The sequence below is a fragment of the Cervus elaphus genome, chromosome 22 (genome assembly GCF_910594005.1).
Source record: "Cervus elaphus chromosome 22, mCerEla1.1, whole genome shotgun sequence".
In the NCBI taxonomy this organism is placed as follows: Eukaryota; Metazoa; Chordata; class Mammalia; order Artiodactyla; family Cervidae; genus Cervus; species Cervus elaphus.
Window position 1 is genome coordinate 24,335,137 of NC_057836.1, and position 18,476 is coordinate 24,353,612.

At 35.3% G+C, this 18,476-nt stretch overlaps 1 protein-coding gene across 2 annotated transcripts in view; it reads left to right on the top strand.

Moving 5' to 3' along the window:
• LOC122680724 (activating transcription factor 7 interacting protein) overlaps window positions 1–18,476 on the top strand; it is a 108,754-nt gene that overhangs the window by 15,495 nt on the left and 74,783 nt on the right. The window contains exon 1 of one of the 2 annotated variants that reach the window (XM_043882373.1): window positions 241–3,159. The exons of the other annotated variant lie outside the window; for it this stretch is intronic. Coding sequence (XP_043738308.1) covers window positions 3,143–3,159 — 17 coding nt within the window. The 5' untranslated portion in view covers window positions 241–3,142. Of the gene's footprint in view, window positions 1–240; window positions 3,160–18,476 lie in introns of those variants that run through there. 2 annotated transcript variants of the gene reach the window in all.

Sequence of the window (18,476 nt, forward strand, 5' to 3'; positions counted from 1 at the left end):
AGAAACAGCCTCATAGACATACAGAACAGACTTGTGGTTGCCAAGGGAGTAGAGTGGGGTGGGGGAGGAATTGGGAGTTTGGAACTAGTAGATGCAGACTCTGTTATATAGGGAATGGATAAACAACAAGGTCCTACTGGGTAGCACAGGAAACTGTATTCAGTATCCTGTGATAAACCATAATGGAAGAGAATATGAAAAGTTATATATGTGTATGACAGTCACTTTGCTGTACAGTAGAAATTAACACAATGCTGTCAATCAACTATACTTCAATAAAATGCATTTTTTAAAAGTTAAAAAAACACAAGGAATTAATTCCAACTCACCAAATATTGAGCAAATAAATACTGTGTTTCACATTATGGAAGTGAGTGGAAAATGAACTAGGTTGTGATTTCTGTCCTATAAGGACTCATACGTAAAGATGTCAATGACAAAAGATGCTGAGTATGTTGGTGGTATGTATAAAAGATCTTGAGAGAGCAAGTACACCTGGTTTGGGGTTTGTACATAGTAAGGGGAAAGGAGAGCAAAAAAAGGATTGTCAGTGATAAAATAATTTAGGTTGAATTACGAATAGGATTTATTGGGTAAACCAGCACATAGTTTCTTTGGGATAAGGAGTGAAACTTTGGCAGTGACACCAGATCTCTGAGTAGCAGCCTGACCATTATTCTGAGTTGTTTACGTGTTGCACAGAAACAAGCACTGTGGGAAGGGATGGACAGAGCTCAAGTAGGCTTAGGCTGAGTGTAGTCTAGAATATATTTTAGCTATTAGCACTTCCATGAAGTTATTTACTCTCTGAGTCTGTTTCCTCAATCACGAATTGGAGATAAACCTATTTGTAGGGTTAGTGTGAGGATAACTAAACAATGTATATAAAACTTACATGAAATCTTGGTTTATGTTAATATACTTTACTACTCCTTTGTCTTCTAAAGCCCCTTGCGTGTAGACAATCGATACATTTATTGATTTGACTTAAAGTGTCTTGGGATAATAGAGAGAATACAAATAAATTGGTAGTAAATTGGTTGTAGTGGCTGGAGGAGGATTGGCATAAGGAGGGAACTTAGATTCTGTTTCTTATTTTGAAATCTAAATTGGGTGAAAAGGTAGCTCTTACAGCCAATAGCTGTTGGGAAGATCCCCTACAGGAGGGCATGGCAACCCACTCCAGTGTTCTTACCTGGAGAATCCCCATGGACAGAGGAGCCTGGCAGGCTGCATACAGTCCCCGGGGTTGCAAAGAGTGGGACACAAGTGAGCGACTAAGCACACATAGCCAATAGCCAGCAGCTTAACTTGCCCTGGAGAGCTTAGATTGAGAAAAAAAAGTATTTAGTGTTTACATTGGAAAGGTATTTGGCAAGACATAGGAGGTTTAAGGAGTGCGGGGGAGCAACCTACACTTGAAGGTATGTTACATAATGTATATCTCCGTAGAACAAGCTTCCAAAAGAATCTGCTGCTTGAATATCAGCTGCTGTTCATCAGGCAGCTCAAAATGTTTTGGTTGTTTGTCTCGCCCCATTAACCTTGGCCACATTCTGGTGCTACAGTAATGTCTGTCCTGTTAGAATCTTTCCCAGTTTACCAATTTCTTGCTTTTAACAAATAGATCTGAGCCACCCTCAGAGAATCCATTATATTTTTGAAGAATTAATGTGGCTTGGATCAAGTGTTAATATCAACTTTTCTTCCCCTAATGCAGTACTTAAAGCAGTTTACATTGTCTGGCTAATCTCATGGAGGATAAATAAGGACTTTTAAAAAGCAGAATTTTTTTAAAAAACTTTTATTGTGGACAATTTCAAATGTATACAGAAATAGAATGAAATAATGAGCTCCATGTGCCCATCACTCAGCTTACGCAATCATCAGTTTTGGGGGCCAATCTCCTTTTGGCTAATCCCTACCACACCCTTAGCAAGTTTTGGTAAATACCTACCTTTAGTGGTAGATAGAGACAAGAGAGCACAAGGCAGCTAAATTTAGGAAGGTAAACCAAGTCAGAGAAAAGGAAAAGATGGATGTCTTGGCTGATGTGAGTTATCAAGCAAACAGGTTCTTCTGTGCCTTTGTCCTTTTCCTTTTAGTGGTTGGTTAATGCTAAAAACTAATTCTTGTTGTTAATACACCCACTTTCAGACTGAATTTTACCCTTTTGTTCTTCCTATTTGTTTTTTCCCCTGAAGGTGTCTACATTCTTTATTTTTATTTGCTTTTCACCCATGTCAAAATGTTGAGAGGTCTGTGCCAGGGCATGAAATTAAGTTTGCCCTGGGACCAAACCACTCACCTGGAGATGTCTTTGTGACCATCTGGACTACAGACTAGAAGAAATTGTTTTTACCTTTATGGCAGGTTATTCAAAATAAGCTTTGTTGCCATTTTAGCTGTAAAGTCTAGTCCTCGCCAGTACTTATTTAAAATTATTTAGTCAAAAATCTGATTGCAAGGTTTAACCACTTGGCTAGATTTGAGCACTTTGGAGCTTAGATTCTGTGGGAAAATCTTTAACTAGCTTTCTATAAATTGAAATTGATTATCAGGATTTAAAAAACTTAATTTTCTAGAAATTATAAAAAATTGGCACTCTTTTCATGTAAAAAGTACTGTAAAAGAGTTAAAAAAAAAAAAAGACCTTGAGCAGAGTTTGACTTTTTTTTTTTTTTTTTTCTGGACTGAAATGGAGGCTTTCTTTCAAGCGAATTCCCTGATGTTTGCTGTGTGTGATTTGGCTCTATCTCTGTAACTGCTAATATGTGGCGTGGACTTTAAGCTGTTTGGGATCAGGATGTGCCCAAACTCTGTATTGCAAGTCGGGATTCGCAGGCATTATGTTACAAAACTGGCTTGCTGCCTTCTGTTTTCTGTGTTCTGAGTAGCTGCATTGTTTGTTGCAGTATATGCACAAGCTGTTGTCAGTGTTGTTTCCTGCAGGCTGACATAGTGGGAGGGGCTTTGTTTGATACATAGCTGAGTTTCCACTGTGTGAGTTCTTGAGTGCACACTGCAGCCATCTTAATTACACTTTAGTGCAACTGAGACAGTGCAGCTGTCTCAAAATGGCTGCTAACCTGGTCTTTGTAACTGCTTAGGCAGCCACTATGCCACTGAGGAGACCTGCCACATGCATCAGGACCAGAGGTAAGAACCAATTACTCTTTATCTCTGAACATTTTAATTAAAAAATATTTGCATTTTACTAAATTTATATAGGAAGGTGAACTTGGAGCTTGCTTGCTAAGAAGTTGAAATGTTTGCTGATAGAACCTATAAACCTCTTTTATGGAAACAGTACATAGCATGCTGAGGTCAAAGGTTAAATTCCTGTAATTTCTCACCATCTTATGCTCTGTCATTACCAGAACATTTGATCACCACAGTAGTGCTTTTCTGGCCCTGGTTAACTTCATTGTTTCCTTTTATGTTGGAAAATTCAGTGTGCTTGTTATTTATTTGTAGAAACAAAGCACAGTATATTATCTCAGATTTTTTTTTTTTTAAAGAAGCCATAAATAAGTCTTGTTTTGCACGAAGATTGTGCTTTTTTTAAGTTTGTATGTGTGTATCTGTATGTTTTGGAGGTATTGTTTGATAGCTTTCTGGGAAGAATGTTAATTTTCTGGATATAAATCACAGTTACAAAAATTTAAAAAGATTTTCAACACTGTTACTTTTTTTGTCCTGTGCGTTCCAGTTCTTTATTATTATGCTGCCTCCTCCCGGCCACCCAGTTCTTTCACAGTTTTGATGGGGCTAACTTTTATCATTATATTTTTTGCTTAAATTGACATTCAGATTCAGATTTTGAATTTAGAAATAGCTCACATTTTCTAGGTCTGGATACCCTTTTTCTTTGTATCTAATGTATTCTTATCAACAGGACTGAAGTAAATCACAGTTTTTTAGTTAACTAAGTGATATTTTGTGTGTCCAGTTTACCTTAGTTAAAATGTGTAGTATACTTAAATTAATGACTCAGTAACTTTGTCAATTTAGTTTCAAAATTTTCAAAAAGCTTTCTTAACGTTGTTCTGAAGTAGAAAACTTTATTGAGATATTGTAAGTCGGTAGTGACCCAGAAAGTAGGAGAATTAAATTTTTGTTATTGTATTATTTCAGATAGCAGAACAGTTATTTATAATTAAAGCGCTGATATTTAAGCAGTACTTAAAATTTTTTTCTAAATGATATAGTGCATCCCTCTATCTTTATCAATAGAGTATTATGAATATATCCCTGACTAATATGACTTAGAACAGTAAGTTTTGAACTTTCTAAATACTGCAGCTTCTAAAAAATAGCAACTTTTTGCATCTTAAATTGTTATGAAGAATCCTAGCATATAAAAGGGATATATGAATGCTGTATTTATTGTATATTTTATAATGTAAACTTATGACATCTCCTTATTATAAACTTAATAAAATGAGAACAATTAGGCTGTTATGATGAAAATGATAGTTAGAAACCAGATCATGTATGACAATTATGGTCTTTAGGATCTAGGTCACCTATTTGTAGATGTCTAGGTGCTAAGGGATTGTGGAATTCAGCTTGAAAAATACTCTAGAACATATATCCTTCATTTCTTTTCTGATACACAAATTTTCATGAAAGTAGTGTGTAAGACCTATATTTGCATGATTTAACAGTTTAAGATTGCTGCCTTGCCCTGAAATTGTTTTACTTGTTCTTATTTTTAAACTTTTTTAGCAACATTTTTGTTTTTCCTAACTTAATCAGTATTTATTTATTCAGTGGCCTAAAATGTATCTAGGATCATTAGCTCAGTTTTATCAACAGCTGCAGTATGTTCGTTTTATGTATTAATTTATTACTTTGTAAAGTTATTAGGACTTTTTTGTGTGCTGTAATGAATTCTCATAATCTGAACATTTCTTTATGTAAATGTACGTATGACCTTGCCTGTGAAAAAGTAAAAGAACTACGAATCCAATATGTGTGACAAATCCAATATATGTGAGTAATTCTATCCATTGTGCATTTCGTTTCAGTAAGGTTTTGCCCTAGAGTATGAAATAGGAAAGTGAATGTGCTGTGACTCTAATCACTCTTATTTTTTTGGCTTCTTATAGTACAAACAGCTCACTGTATTTCAAAAATTGCATATGATGTAAACCAGCTACTTGGTTTTATATTCTTTATTGCTGGAGAGAAACTGACTAGGTTGAAATTATTGATCAATTTATGTTAACCTTCAGAGTAGGGCCTCAGGGAAATTTTAATGATCCATTCTTCTTGCCTTCTATTGTGGACTATAAAATTTACATCCACCTTACCCTCCACAAGATGAATCCACTGATTATTAGACAAGGGGAAACACCAATACACTGCGGTTACTCATTTCTAATTCTTTCAGTGCCATGTTGCACTTTTGCAGCTATGAACATAAGCAACTATAAACATAAACTTGACCTCACTGGGATTATTACTTTTAGGATTGGTGACAGTTTTTAAATTTTCTATGCTGAATTCCATGTTGGCTATTATGCTCAATAATTGAGAGCATGGTAAATCTGGGTAATTAAGGTGTTACATTATTATTTTGTCACTTTTTGCCCTCCTCATTTGTTTATCCCTTTTCACAAGCCATTTTGCTAGCATAAACCTTCAAGGGAAATGTTGAGGTAGCAGAAAGAACATTGACCAAGAGTTCAAACCTATATTTGAATTATACTTTTGCTACCTTTTTCTTGGCTAACTTTTACATTTTCTGACTCTCATTTCCTTATCTATGAAATGGAGGAAAAAATCCTATCTATTTGGCGAGGATATGTTGGCAATTTACATAATGTTTTTGAATAATACCAGAAAATATTCCACAAATATCTAGTATGCTAACTTTCCTGTAGTACTTGAATGCTCTTCAGTTTCTTTTCTCAGATGTCATATACTATATCAGCTACAATTGGATCAGGGAATGTGTTCTGTTTAGAAAGAATGGGAAATTTCTCATAGAACTCATGCTCAGAAGTGGTAACTAACACCATTATATCCACCTGATAATTGATATATTCATATTTGTACTCCTGGGTCCTCTCTGTTGAATAAATTAGGCTTCCTTTGCTGTATGTGGGTAGTGGCAGGGGTATTATTAAGTCAAGCGAGTACAGAATGTTGTCATTGCAGGATTAGAGTAGGAGAGAGCTTTGGTTCCCGTCTGGCTGCATAGTCCACACATGCGGTGAGAAAATAACTTTTTCTAAAGAGATAACTTGAATTCAGGGCCTAAAGAGTTTTATATGTTTCAGTACAGAGGAGAGTCCTTACAGTATAGTTCTCTTTCGGTGGCCACAAACTGGCAGTGAGCAGACTTCTGTAATGTTTTAACCATTGCTATATTTCTCTAACACTTAAAGTTGCCAGATTTTACACAAAAATCTGCATGTCTTATCTTTTAGAAAATAGAATATTGGGTAGTGCTAGAAATGTATTTTGCTTGAGAAAAATAATCTGTCCACAGTTGAGTACATAAACTCCTTCAGATAGGGCCTCCTCCTCACAGCTGGTCCTCTTCACTGATTCACATTACCTTCTGGGCTCCGGTGAGCTGTTCCTTTTAAATCCCTATCCTGCTTACTTCACAGATTGTTGGCGGCCGTTAATACCTAAAATACAGCTTCTCATCCAGAAGAAAGTAAACATAAATAAAATCTAACCTACTTCATGTGGCAGGAGACATAGCATATGTAAAATCAGCTTACTCTTTAGAAGATACGGCACATTGTCTTGTCCTAGATTTTATATTAGAGTACCATGGTTACTGATTGAAGGAGATCCACTGACTTCAGCAAAAAGTGACATTCATTTGAAAGTAAAGTAGTTAAAAAAATACAAACTAGGAACATTCAAGTTCCTCAAAGTCTTTTAATGTGATAATAAATTCTCTTTACATGTTATCACTGTATTAAATCTATCACTATATTTATTTGTTATATTACTATTGATGTTTTTAATGATGATATTGAATAGAAAATGTTAAATTATATTCACGATGCACAATTTACTGAACAGGTAAATGGAATGAACTTTATAAAAGAGTTTTGCTTAAATTGATTAAGAAATATTAGCACTTAAAATGAGTAAGTTCCTAATAGAAAGTTCTCTTCACTCTACTAGACTAGATAATTTCAGAGGTTATTATATATACTTGTTTTTGTTAATATTTCACTTCCATGTATAAAAGATTTACCATCTCAACTATGTGAAGACTTCCTTGATGATCCATGAAACATGGTAGTGTATAATTGTGATCTGATGGGAATTTGAATTCCACATTTTCCAGAGTAAGCCGGCTTCTTAGTGTTCATGTAATGCCATGACTTTGGTAACTCCAGTGATGTGCTAGAAGAATGTTACTCATTTTTAGAAAGTGAGTTTCAAGTTAGAAAGCTTTAGGGAAAATTGAAAATCCAGTTAACTTGCACAGGAAACATTGATTGACTCCCTTGTTTTTCCACTTCTTACACTCCTGAAAGAGAAAGTGATTTGGAAGAAAGCGTAAAGTTTATTCACATAAAGGATTGTTAATAAATTGCTCAGGTTAGAACTTCCACTGAGTGTTCTCTATTAGTAATTTATAATAGTCTGTTATTGGACATTAATGTGTAAATACGGAAATGATGAAAATAGTGCTTACTCAATAAATCTTTGAGTTTAATGAGAAGGGGGAGTTTAACACCAGAAAAAAAAGTCTAGAGTTGCTTCTGCATCTTCTTGAGGGCGTCAGCCTTCTCTGCTGAAGTAAACCAGATAGTACTGCCCCGTGGAGTCATCTGACTGATGCTTTTTTTTTTGCTGACATACAAGCACCATGGCATGCAGAGTGGAAAGTATTAGTGCAGAAGTCAGGAAGTGATTGTTTTGGTGCTGCTAGTGAGTAGTTGCATAGTTTGGATAAATTATTTAGGCTCTAGATGCCATTTTGTGACCATTAAATGAGGAAGGTGGTTGGACTATAGGTAAGAATACGAACTTTAGAATCAAACAGGGTCAAGGTGATTCATGTTCTTCCACTCATTTGTTAGAATAGTGCTCAGAGTGTCAATATAATGCCTATTTATAGTAAGTGCTCAATTGGTCCTATGCATTATTTTTTATGGGATGGAGGCTATTTGCTTATTTTCAGAATTTCAGTTTTCTTAAAAATGGGGATAAAGTACCATATAGAGTTGATACTGGGATTTAAATGGGCAAGACAAAGTACCTAGTGTAGTGTTTGATACAAATAAAGTATGAGTAATATTGGTTGGTTATTTCTCACAAGGTTCTCTCCAGCATGAATTGTTTTGCTCTGTGTTTCTTTTTTTAATCATTATGAAATTGAGAGGTCTGGGGTACTAGGTACTCTAGAAAAGGGATTAGGGGGAGAGGATTGTAAGGGCCCTGGCTGATACACAGTAACGATGCCCAAGAGCAAGGTGTTTAAATCTCAAATTGAAGACCTTCAAGAGCCGGAAGGAGACAAAACAAAGAGTTTTTATTTGTGCTAGGGCAGCATGATAGAGTGAAACAAAAATGTACTGTACTGTGAATTGATCAGTTGAATCAATAATAAATATTTATTATGCTCCTCTTAATTTGCCAGGCACTGTTTTGATGGCTGTAATACAAGATCCCTTGCTCTCAAGGAGTTTACATTGGGGCAGGGAAAAAAGGAACAAAGAAATAAATATGAGACGCTCAACTGAAGATGCTGGAGGTGGGATGGGGTAGTGACTAGCTAGGTGAACCCTACTCAAAATGTGTTCTGTGGGTCAGTTCAGGGTCAGTTATCAGTTCATCTGCTCCTGGTCCTCCATTAGATAACTAAAATTAAGAATGTCTAGAAAATTTTACATTAATCTAAGAAAATTATTTTATATCAGATCAAAGAATAAAAGTCATATATTTTATATGCTTCCCTCAGCCCCCCCCGCCCCATAACTCATCTTCATTGTGTTTTACAAGAGTACTAATCTGTAATGGATTGGAAATAAAACTTTGATTCTTTACCATTGTTAGTTTGAGAAACATTGTTTCTCAGTGTTTCTTAACTTTAATTTAGTGTGGTAATTTCCATTCTTGGCACTTAGGTAAGCAGGCTGCAGAAATTTTGAGCTTCTTGTGATTAATTAATTCATTGTCGGGATTAATTTATTTCTCTAAATATTGTTATTGACATTATATTTTATGCTGGACTTAAGGACTTTAGGTCCTTTGATTTTAAGTACATTTATTCAAAGAGTTGGGTGTATGAAGTAGAAACAGAGAGGGAGGAACCAAAATTAAAACTGGAATGAATACAATACTTAGCTGATTTCCAACTCTGAGATTTTATAATCAGTTGTTCTTTTGATATAAAATCTTTCCTCCCACCATGTGTTAACTTGCACGGTGTCTACTATATGAAGTCACATGATCTTATATATTTGTCCCTGTCCTTTCATCTGATGCCGGTGGAGCACAAATCCTAAGAAGAGAATATAGTTGTTTGAGGAAATCTACTACTGCTTATCAGAGATAATGTAGGTAGCATTTAGGATTATCCACATATTAGAAGTCTACCAATTCCTGTTTTTATATAGCTTTATCATTTCCTTATTTAGAGCCTTATTTATTGCACAGTAGGGATAATTTAAGACCTGTGTTTTAAGACAACTGAACATAAGATTAAAAGATAAGGAACATATTTTGGATAACCCTTAGCATAGTAAATGGACTTCCCTGGTGGCTCAGATGGTAAAGAATCTACCTGCAGTGCGGGAGACCTGGGTTCAATCCCTGGGTCAGGAAGATCCCTTGGAGAAGGGAATGGCAATATTCTTGCCTAGAGAATTACAGGGACAGAGGCTATGTAGTCCATCGTGTCGCAGAGTCAGACATGACTTGAGCGACTAACACTTTCATAGATAATGACTCAATTCTTACCCAGTCAGATCTGATCCATTAAAACAATACATAAGTGATTTAGGTTCCAAAAGAATATGCCACACAAAATATGTTCTTGTGTAGATACTTGTTATATAACATGCCTGAGTGTTGATATTGAGTGCATACTTTTGTAGTATTCACCAGTGGTAAAAATGTCGAATAATTTAAACATCATAATAGTGACACTTGAAGATGTATTATCTTACTATCTGGTAAAACATAAAGCAATATGATTCTAAGAACATGTCTATTTAATGATCATTTACTATTTAAATGATTAATTAAATTTTGAAGGTAGTTGTAGAGTAGAATAAGGACAGCTTTTAGCTAATATGAATTATAATTTATATTTTTAATGGTTGTTAGAATAGCAATCATTGGATTTATATGATCATGTTGGTCTATGCCACAAATTAAGGCTTTTGAATATCTCGGGGGGTTAAAAATATTTTTGATGTAGTGGGGTTAGAATTTCAGTTATATAAGAACTCTAAGTTGGTTTTTTTTATTACCTGGATTTTAATCATGTTAGTAAACAAATAACTGGATATATTCTAGAACCAGTCAGTGCCTGTTGGGGAACAAGTGGGGGAGGGTTCACTCGGCAGTATTCTTCAGTTTGGTCATGAAGTGAGGACTGCTTTATGTAAATTGTTCTTACTGGCGCCAGCTAGCTGTAACTGCAGTCTGGCTGTGCTAGGGCAGCAAATAATATGTGTCATGGATTTTCTGTTTGGAATGTATAAGAATGCAGCCTTTTGGACTGAAAGAACAGAGTTGATGCATTAGAATAGGAGTACTGAGACCTCCACAATTGCCAGTGAATAAGTGAAGTAGTGAGAAGCTATAAGCCTTTTAAGTTTCTGTTCTGCTTTTATAGATTTGTACCTATTGATACTATTGGGTAATATGTGGGAGGTACTTAACTGCACACAGTTGCTGCAGACTTAATAGTTGGCAGCATAGAAAGCTATACAAAAGAATTCTGATTCTAGGCATCTTCACTTGCAACAGTCCTTTGGAAGATGTACGTTGAGTGTTCTGTGAGCTTCACTGACATGCTGTCTGATGTTTTTTGGCTTTTGAGGTTGTTGGGATATTTGCTGCACAAACTACACAACAGATGTGAACCACTGAAAGGAGCTTTAATATGTAGCCAGTCTACTGTATTCTTATTTTTTTTTTAATGAATATGTACCAAACAAGGAATTTAGGCTCAAAAAAAGCTGATCTAGAAATCTGCATGAGCTTTTATGCTTATACAAATGAACTGAGTAGCAGTGGTTAACAGAAGAGGAAGTCTTTTTCACAGTATCAAGCTGCCCACAGGTAAGAGATTCAGGTCCTTCTTCTATGATAACTTTTCTCCCTCCCCTACCTCCTCAGGCCTTATATCTGCCTCTCACCTTTGGGAAGTTTTTTTTTGTTTTTAGTTTTATTAATACCAGGATTACTAGATTGTTTAATGTTAATTTTCAGGAGATTCTAAATGTCATACTTGGATTTGATTTCTTAAAAATATTTTCATCTTCTCTAATTTATCTCAGGTTTAAATTGAAATTAACAGTAGGCTTCATATATGAGTATTATTCATGCATACAATATGTTCTTATTACATGGAAATCAGTTTTAGGTCTCTTCATTATAGTTCTGTTACTGTGTTCTCAGTTGTAGTGACACCAAGTGGTACATGAAGAGCGATGACTTTTTGTAACCTTACTAAACATGAAGTTTTAGTTTAAATGTACCCCTTTAACCTCAAAATCAGTATGCTTGTGTTTTCACAAGTGACTCATTAACATACATTAGATAATGTATGTTTATACATATAACATGGTCAAGTGTTCCATACCTCCTTTATCATTTCCATTTCCACATATTTAAATTCATCACCATTTTATGAAGTGAATTTAAGAATCTAAAACTAACAAGAATGTATTAATTAGAAATTCTGTTGAGTCTAATATTTTATTTCTTAAGCTCGGTGAAAGGTACATGAGCATTTATTAATTTTTTTTTGTATGTCTGAAAAATTGCATACAAAAAATCTCATTGAAAAAAAATAAAGAAGTATATAAAATAATGAATATGGTAACCATTATTGTAAGTCGGGCATAACAGAGGCAACTCAGCACGCATGAAAAGATACGAAGATTTATGTTTATAAAGAAATGCATATATCAGTATTGCTGTTCAGTTGCTAAGTTTTGTCAGACTCTTTGTGACACCATGGATTGCAGCATGCCAGGCTCTCCTGTCCTCCACTCTTTCATACTGTATCAGTATGGCCAATGATAAGGTATATTACAGATTGATATAACAGTTTTAGAGGGATGAGAGTGGGGAGGTAAGAAAGTTGAATGAAGCTAAGAGGGGGTAGTGAGGCTAGTTTAGAGAAATGGAAGGAAGGAATTAGAGTAGGCAGTTCTCTGCCTTTGCATTCTTTTCTGGGAGTTAAATAGCAGGTTCTTTCTGCAACCTGAAAGTGCTGGTTTTAGTTGGGACTTCAGTTCTCTAGATGAAAGGTAGTTGGTCCTTTATTACTGAGTAGTTGAATACTTAAAATCTAGAGGTCAACTGTGATAAAAGGCACACTCATGTTTCAGGGGCCCGAACTATTTCCCGTTGCCCTTTGACTGTATTGCTTGGGATTTTAAAAATGATTGTTTTAATATATGTTCTGTTGAAGTATAAAAATGTATATTTGTGGATATATTTCCTCTAAGTAAAGAGTTTCACTAGAATTGGAGAAATAGTGATAGTAGAAATATATCAATTTTGAATAATGTGCTTGAGGTTCAGTGGAAGAATGAGGCTGGATATGTTCTCTTGGTGTAGAGAGCACAGCTGGGAAATGTTTTCCGACTTCTCTTTGAGGCAGTGTTTGGGAGAATGTTGGGCTAGGAAGACAGTGGAGATAGACTGGTTTATATATGTATATAGATAAAGAGGCAAGGAGTTGTTAGACCAAAACAGAGGCATTGATTGATTACTATTAGAGTTAGGGGTCAAGGCAAAGAAAGATGATGGAAAACAGGAGTATTCTGTCTATAAAGAAAAAAACCTAAAAAGAGGCACATAAGACAAAAATAAAGGCCATGAACATAATAAAGATGTGCAATCTTCGAGACTGTTAAGCTTGAGTGTGCATGATTCAAAAATCTAGGGAATGAAATTTGAAGTTTTAGTTTTGGTGTTCCTTTTAGGCAACAAAACTTTTGTTTAGCAAGCAGTGTAGACTTAGAAAATCTTCGAAGTGAAATGGACGTGAGTGATCTAGTAGTTCTAACATCACACCTTGCACTGGAGTCTACTGTTTGTTATTTCTGACAGGTAATTTCTGACAGGTAGTTATCTGGCTTTTGCATCTACATTTCTAATGACAGAAAAGAAAGGCTCTAATTTTATAAGGCAGTTCCTTCTTTTGTTGGACATCCAAAACAATGAACGCTTGCAGATTTTGAGACAAAATTGGCTTTTCATTGTTTTGTTCCTGCCCTCTACCTTGTGTCTGTCTCTTTCTCTGTGTATCTCTCTGTATTTTTTACATGACAAATCTGCACTATTTAAAGAAAGCCATTAAAATTCTCTTGTGTTTTCTAGGCTAAATATTCACCATTTTTCTAACGTTTGCTCATTGTTCTAGGTCATTCTTTAGCCTGGTTATCCTCTTGTTTATTCTGTTGTTTTTAAAAGTCTCTTTTATCTGTTATGCTCATAAGTAAATACATTACTAAAAAGAATGTTCTTTTTTTCTGACAGTGTACTTCTGTTATCTAGTTTTAAGTTTGCATTGACATTTTTGGCAGCCACTTCCCACTGCTGAATTTTATTGAGTTTGCAATAAGTTAAAATCCCTTAGTCTTTTTCATGTATTCCATTGATAACATGTAATATACTTAAATATTTGAACCAAGTGTATTATCTTATATTTTCTTCTTGATTTCTAATGTGGTTTATTATGCTTTCTTTTGATTTTCCGTGCTTGTTCCCCCCCTTTCGGAAGTCTTTCAAAGAGCTGGTTTTGGATTTCATTGATTGCTTGCTGTTTTATTGAGTTTCCCATGATAATGTTCAATTTTTATTGTAGTTACTTTCTTTGGGTTTATAACTTTTACTTGCATTTTTGAGTTTGTGCTTCTTTATTAATATATGCATTTAGGTTTTCTCCTGAGTATCATTTTAGTTGAATTCCCTGGGTGGTATTTTGTTAATACTTTGTTGTTTTTATTATTTTACCACTGAGTCCTCCTTAATCCAAAGTTTTTAAAAAAAATTTATGAGGAGATAACTTTCCCTCTCATTTCATTATTGTTTATCTAACTGTATTAAGTTATGGCTAGAGAATGTGGCCTTGTGTGAATTTTTTGGGGGGGTAGTCTTTGAATTTATTAATATTTCCTTGTCACCACATGCACAGTCAATATTAATATATGTTGATTTTTGTTCATAAAAATTTGTATTCTGTGTTTTTTGGATATACGATTCTATTTACTTTTCTACTGAGTGACTTCATTTCTTCACTTCAGCATGTTAATTGAGAAATGCATTTTTAATATTGTTTTTTTCATCTGTAGAGTTTAGAAAGAGGTGTGTCTATCTTTCTGGATTTATTAGTTTTTCCTTGAATTTTTAAAAATGTATTTTTGGTGTATGTGATTTGAAGTGGTATTATTTAGGTATATCAGACATAATGTTTCTAGTGGATTGTACCTTTTATTAATTAGAAATATCTTTTTTGTTCCATTACTGGATTTTAAATTTGAATTTTTTTTTATATGTTACATGTGGGTTTTATACATTATACTTCTTTTTTGTTTGGCATTTGCCTCATGTATCATTTTTACCTATTAGTTTTCAACCTTTCTATGCTATTTTATTATAAGGTAATATATAGCACATATTTGATGATATTTTTGTCATTTTACCCAGTTTGAAGCCTACGTAACTTTTAGATTGATAGTTTTCTTTATTCCTTTGTTCCCTATTCCACAATCTTAAAGTCCATTAATTCCCATTTTGTAATTATCTTGTATTTTGTTCCAGAATATTTGTTTTAAAGATGGTCAGTCCTCAATTATTTTAGTCTGCTCATGAGTTTTACTTCTTTTGTGGAGCATTGCTATTTCCCTTATCTGAGTTTCTTCCTAGGGTCTTTTGCTGTCTTCTATCTATAAGTGTATCTTTATATGATTATGTTAGCAATAATCTATTAACTCAGTCTTTGCTCACAAGTAATACTTTTATTTTTTCTGTCCTTGTTGATTTTCTGGCAATAGGATTCTAGGCTAAAAATAACTTCCCCCCTGACTTTGGGGATATTGTTGTTTTATTTTAGCATTTAGTATTGCTGATGACAAGTCTGATGTCAGTTTAATTTTTATTCCTTTGTAGTTAAAATGATTTTTTAGAAAATTCTGAGTTATTAGTATTTCTTCATATGGGTTTTCTGAAATCTTAACATAGTATGTCTATCTAAGTGTTAACAACTTTAATTTAGTCTCTTTTGGTAATTAGTAGACCTTTTTCTTTGGAAAACTTTTTTTTTAGGTCTGTGAAATTTTTTTCTTACTTTTCTCCTTTTTTTCCCTCAGTTCTTTTTTTCTATAATTCCTCTTGGATGAAAGTTGTTGCTTCTGGGTATATCCGTCATGTCTCTTAGCTTTCTGTTTGTCCTTTGTATCATCCCTACCTCCCCCTGCCCTGACATTTTTAATTGACTGTACTCGTCTTTGTGCTTGAGAGTTCCTGCTTTGTTTTGGGTATGTGCTGACCCAGGTGACTGAGGGGGCTGTCACCAGCTGCTGATGGCATGAGCTGGGGATGCGCGTTTTGAGTGGGAGCCTCCCTCCCCGTCTCTTCTGGAGCTTACTTAGTGTCTGTGGGTCACCACCCTGTCTGCATTCACAAATGTCACATCACTGCTGCCTTGGTTCAGCATTGGCATGAAAGAGATTGGGAAAAGTGGAATGAGCTTAACTGTTAAGATAAATCACACAAATATGTTGTCATCTGAAAACTGAAACTGGTATATGAGGTCTAAGTAAAAGTTTGTATTTATGTTGTTGTCTTCTCCTCAAGGGAACTGCTGTAAGTAGTTTGGCATTTATCCGTCCAGACTTCGAAATATCACTTATATGCATATATCGATGTTTATATTTATATAAATATATTATTTTGCACTTTAAAGCATAATTGTGTAAAATTTGGAATACTAATTAACTACTTAAATGTCTAAGAATTTTCTATTTATGTCCTCATTAATCTCCATAACATTTTTATGAAGGCAGGCATTATATAATAGTCTCAGTTTCATAGATGAAGATACTGAGGCAAGGAGAGGAGAAGTCTCATGGACAGGTAATTTAAGAAGGAAATGATCATACCTGTATTCAAAGGGGTATGTCTGACTTCAAAGTTTGTACTGTTAAGTATGTTGAATTCTGTAGCTACTTGTTGTATATTTAATATTCACACCAATAAGAATATCTACTGTGTTCTTAATTTCTTATTGTTCTTTATTCTTTAGTGGATCTTCCAGTATTTTTTAACTATTAGGGATTGAGTTTTAATTTGTTTGTTTGCTATTATAGTACAGCAGTAGATATCCTGATACATTACCTTTTAAAAACATATTACATATTATTAGTAATACTTAAGATGGTATCTCAAAGTATCTTTGGTGTGCGAAAGTGAAAGGGGGCTCAGTCTTGTCTGACTCCTTGGGACCCCATGGACTGTAGCCCACCAGGCTCCTCTGTCCATGAAATTCTCAAGGCAAGAACACTGGAGTGTGTTGCTGTTCCCTTTTCCGGGGGATCTTCCCAACACAGGGATCTAACCTGGGTCTGTTGCTCTGCAGGCAGACTCTACTATCTGAACCACCAGGGAAGCCCTTTGGTGTATCAAAGTGATACACAGTTCTGCTTATTTGCCCCTGAAAATAGTTATGACACTGAAGTCTTATATCAGCAGTGTATGATGCTACTCATTGCTGTACATTATTGCTAACATTTTTTTTCCATTTATTTGTATTAGTTGGAGGCTAATTACTTTACAATATTGTAGTGGTTTTTGTCATACACTGACATGAATCAGCCATGGATTTACATGTATTCCCCATCCCGATCCCCCCTCCCACCTCCCTCTTTACCCGATCCCTCTGGGTCTTCCCAGTGCACCAGGCCCGTGCACTTGTCTCATGCATCCAACCTGGGCTGGTGATGCTAACAATATTCTTTACCATCTGAGCCACCACGAAGCCCAAGTAGTTGCCAATCTGATGTAAACGAAGTATTTTCTCTTTGTTTTGTCTTTTTCTGATTATTATCGAAGTTGAATATTTTTTCTTATGTTCCTTTTATGAATTGCTTATTTGATTTTTTTTTGTCCTTTTGAGTTTTTTGTCTTTTTTACTCACTAATAGATACTCTCTTATTCTGGTACTAATCATATTAGCACTATGCTTTTTTTTTTTTTTTGAACTGGGGGCTGCTCTGGTACTGCAGCTGTGCAGTAGGCCCGCCTCCCACCCCCAGGTGACAAGCTCTGCCTATTTGGCGGTGCAGCCACTAGGCTGGCAGGCTGCTGCCCACTGATTGGCATGCCCCTGGTGCGAGGCACCCCAGCTCAGTACAGCGTCCTCCCTGAGATTGGCGCCCACGGAAGACGGGCAGGTGGAGGAGCGGAGGAAGGAGGCCTAGCGCCCGAGAAGGGCCGGGGTGCGAGCCCACTGTGCTTTTCAGCTTTAAAGTGTTTCTCGAGAACAGCATTGAAACAAGTACACTATCAAGGGTGAAACTGATCACCAGCCCAGGTTGGATGCATGAGACTGGTGCTCAGGGCTGGTGCACTGGGAAGACCCAGAGGGATTGGATGGGGAACACATGTAAATCCATGGCTGATTCATGTCAATGTATGGCAAAAACCACTACAATATTGTAAAGTAATTAGCCTCCAACTAATAAGATAAATGAAAAAAATAATCTGTGATTAAGAAAGCGCTAGAGTACTAACACTGACTAAACAATTTAGTTTAGAATTTTAAAAAGTGAAAGTGAAGTCGCTCAGTCGTGTCCGACTCTTTGCGACCCCGTGGACTGTAGCCCACCGGGCTCCTCCGTCCCTCGGATTCTCCAGGCAAGAATTCTCCAGGCAAGAATACTGGAGTGGGTTGCCATTTCCTTCTCCAAAGTAAATGCTAAATAAAGTGTTTCTCGAAACTTGTGGTTACTTGTTACTTTTCTGTGCCTTTGATATTTCTCTACATTGAGTCATATACCCAGCATAGTTCTAATATTTCATATCCTTTCATAGTTTTGTCAGTCTTTTTCTTATATGTTGATGTTTCTAGATACTTTTTTTCTTGCTATTCTGAGTTAAATGTTTTCTTCTTTATATCTTCTCTGAGGTCTTACTCTTTTTGTTAAGATTTCTAGAACAATAAATGTATGAATATAGTACCACACTTTTTGTTTCTGCCTTTTATGGAAATATCTGTGATGTTTTACTACTAAATATGAAGT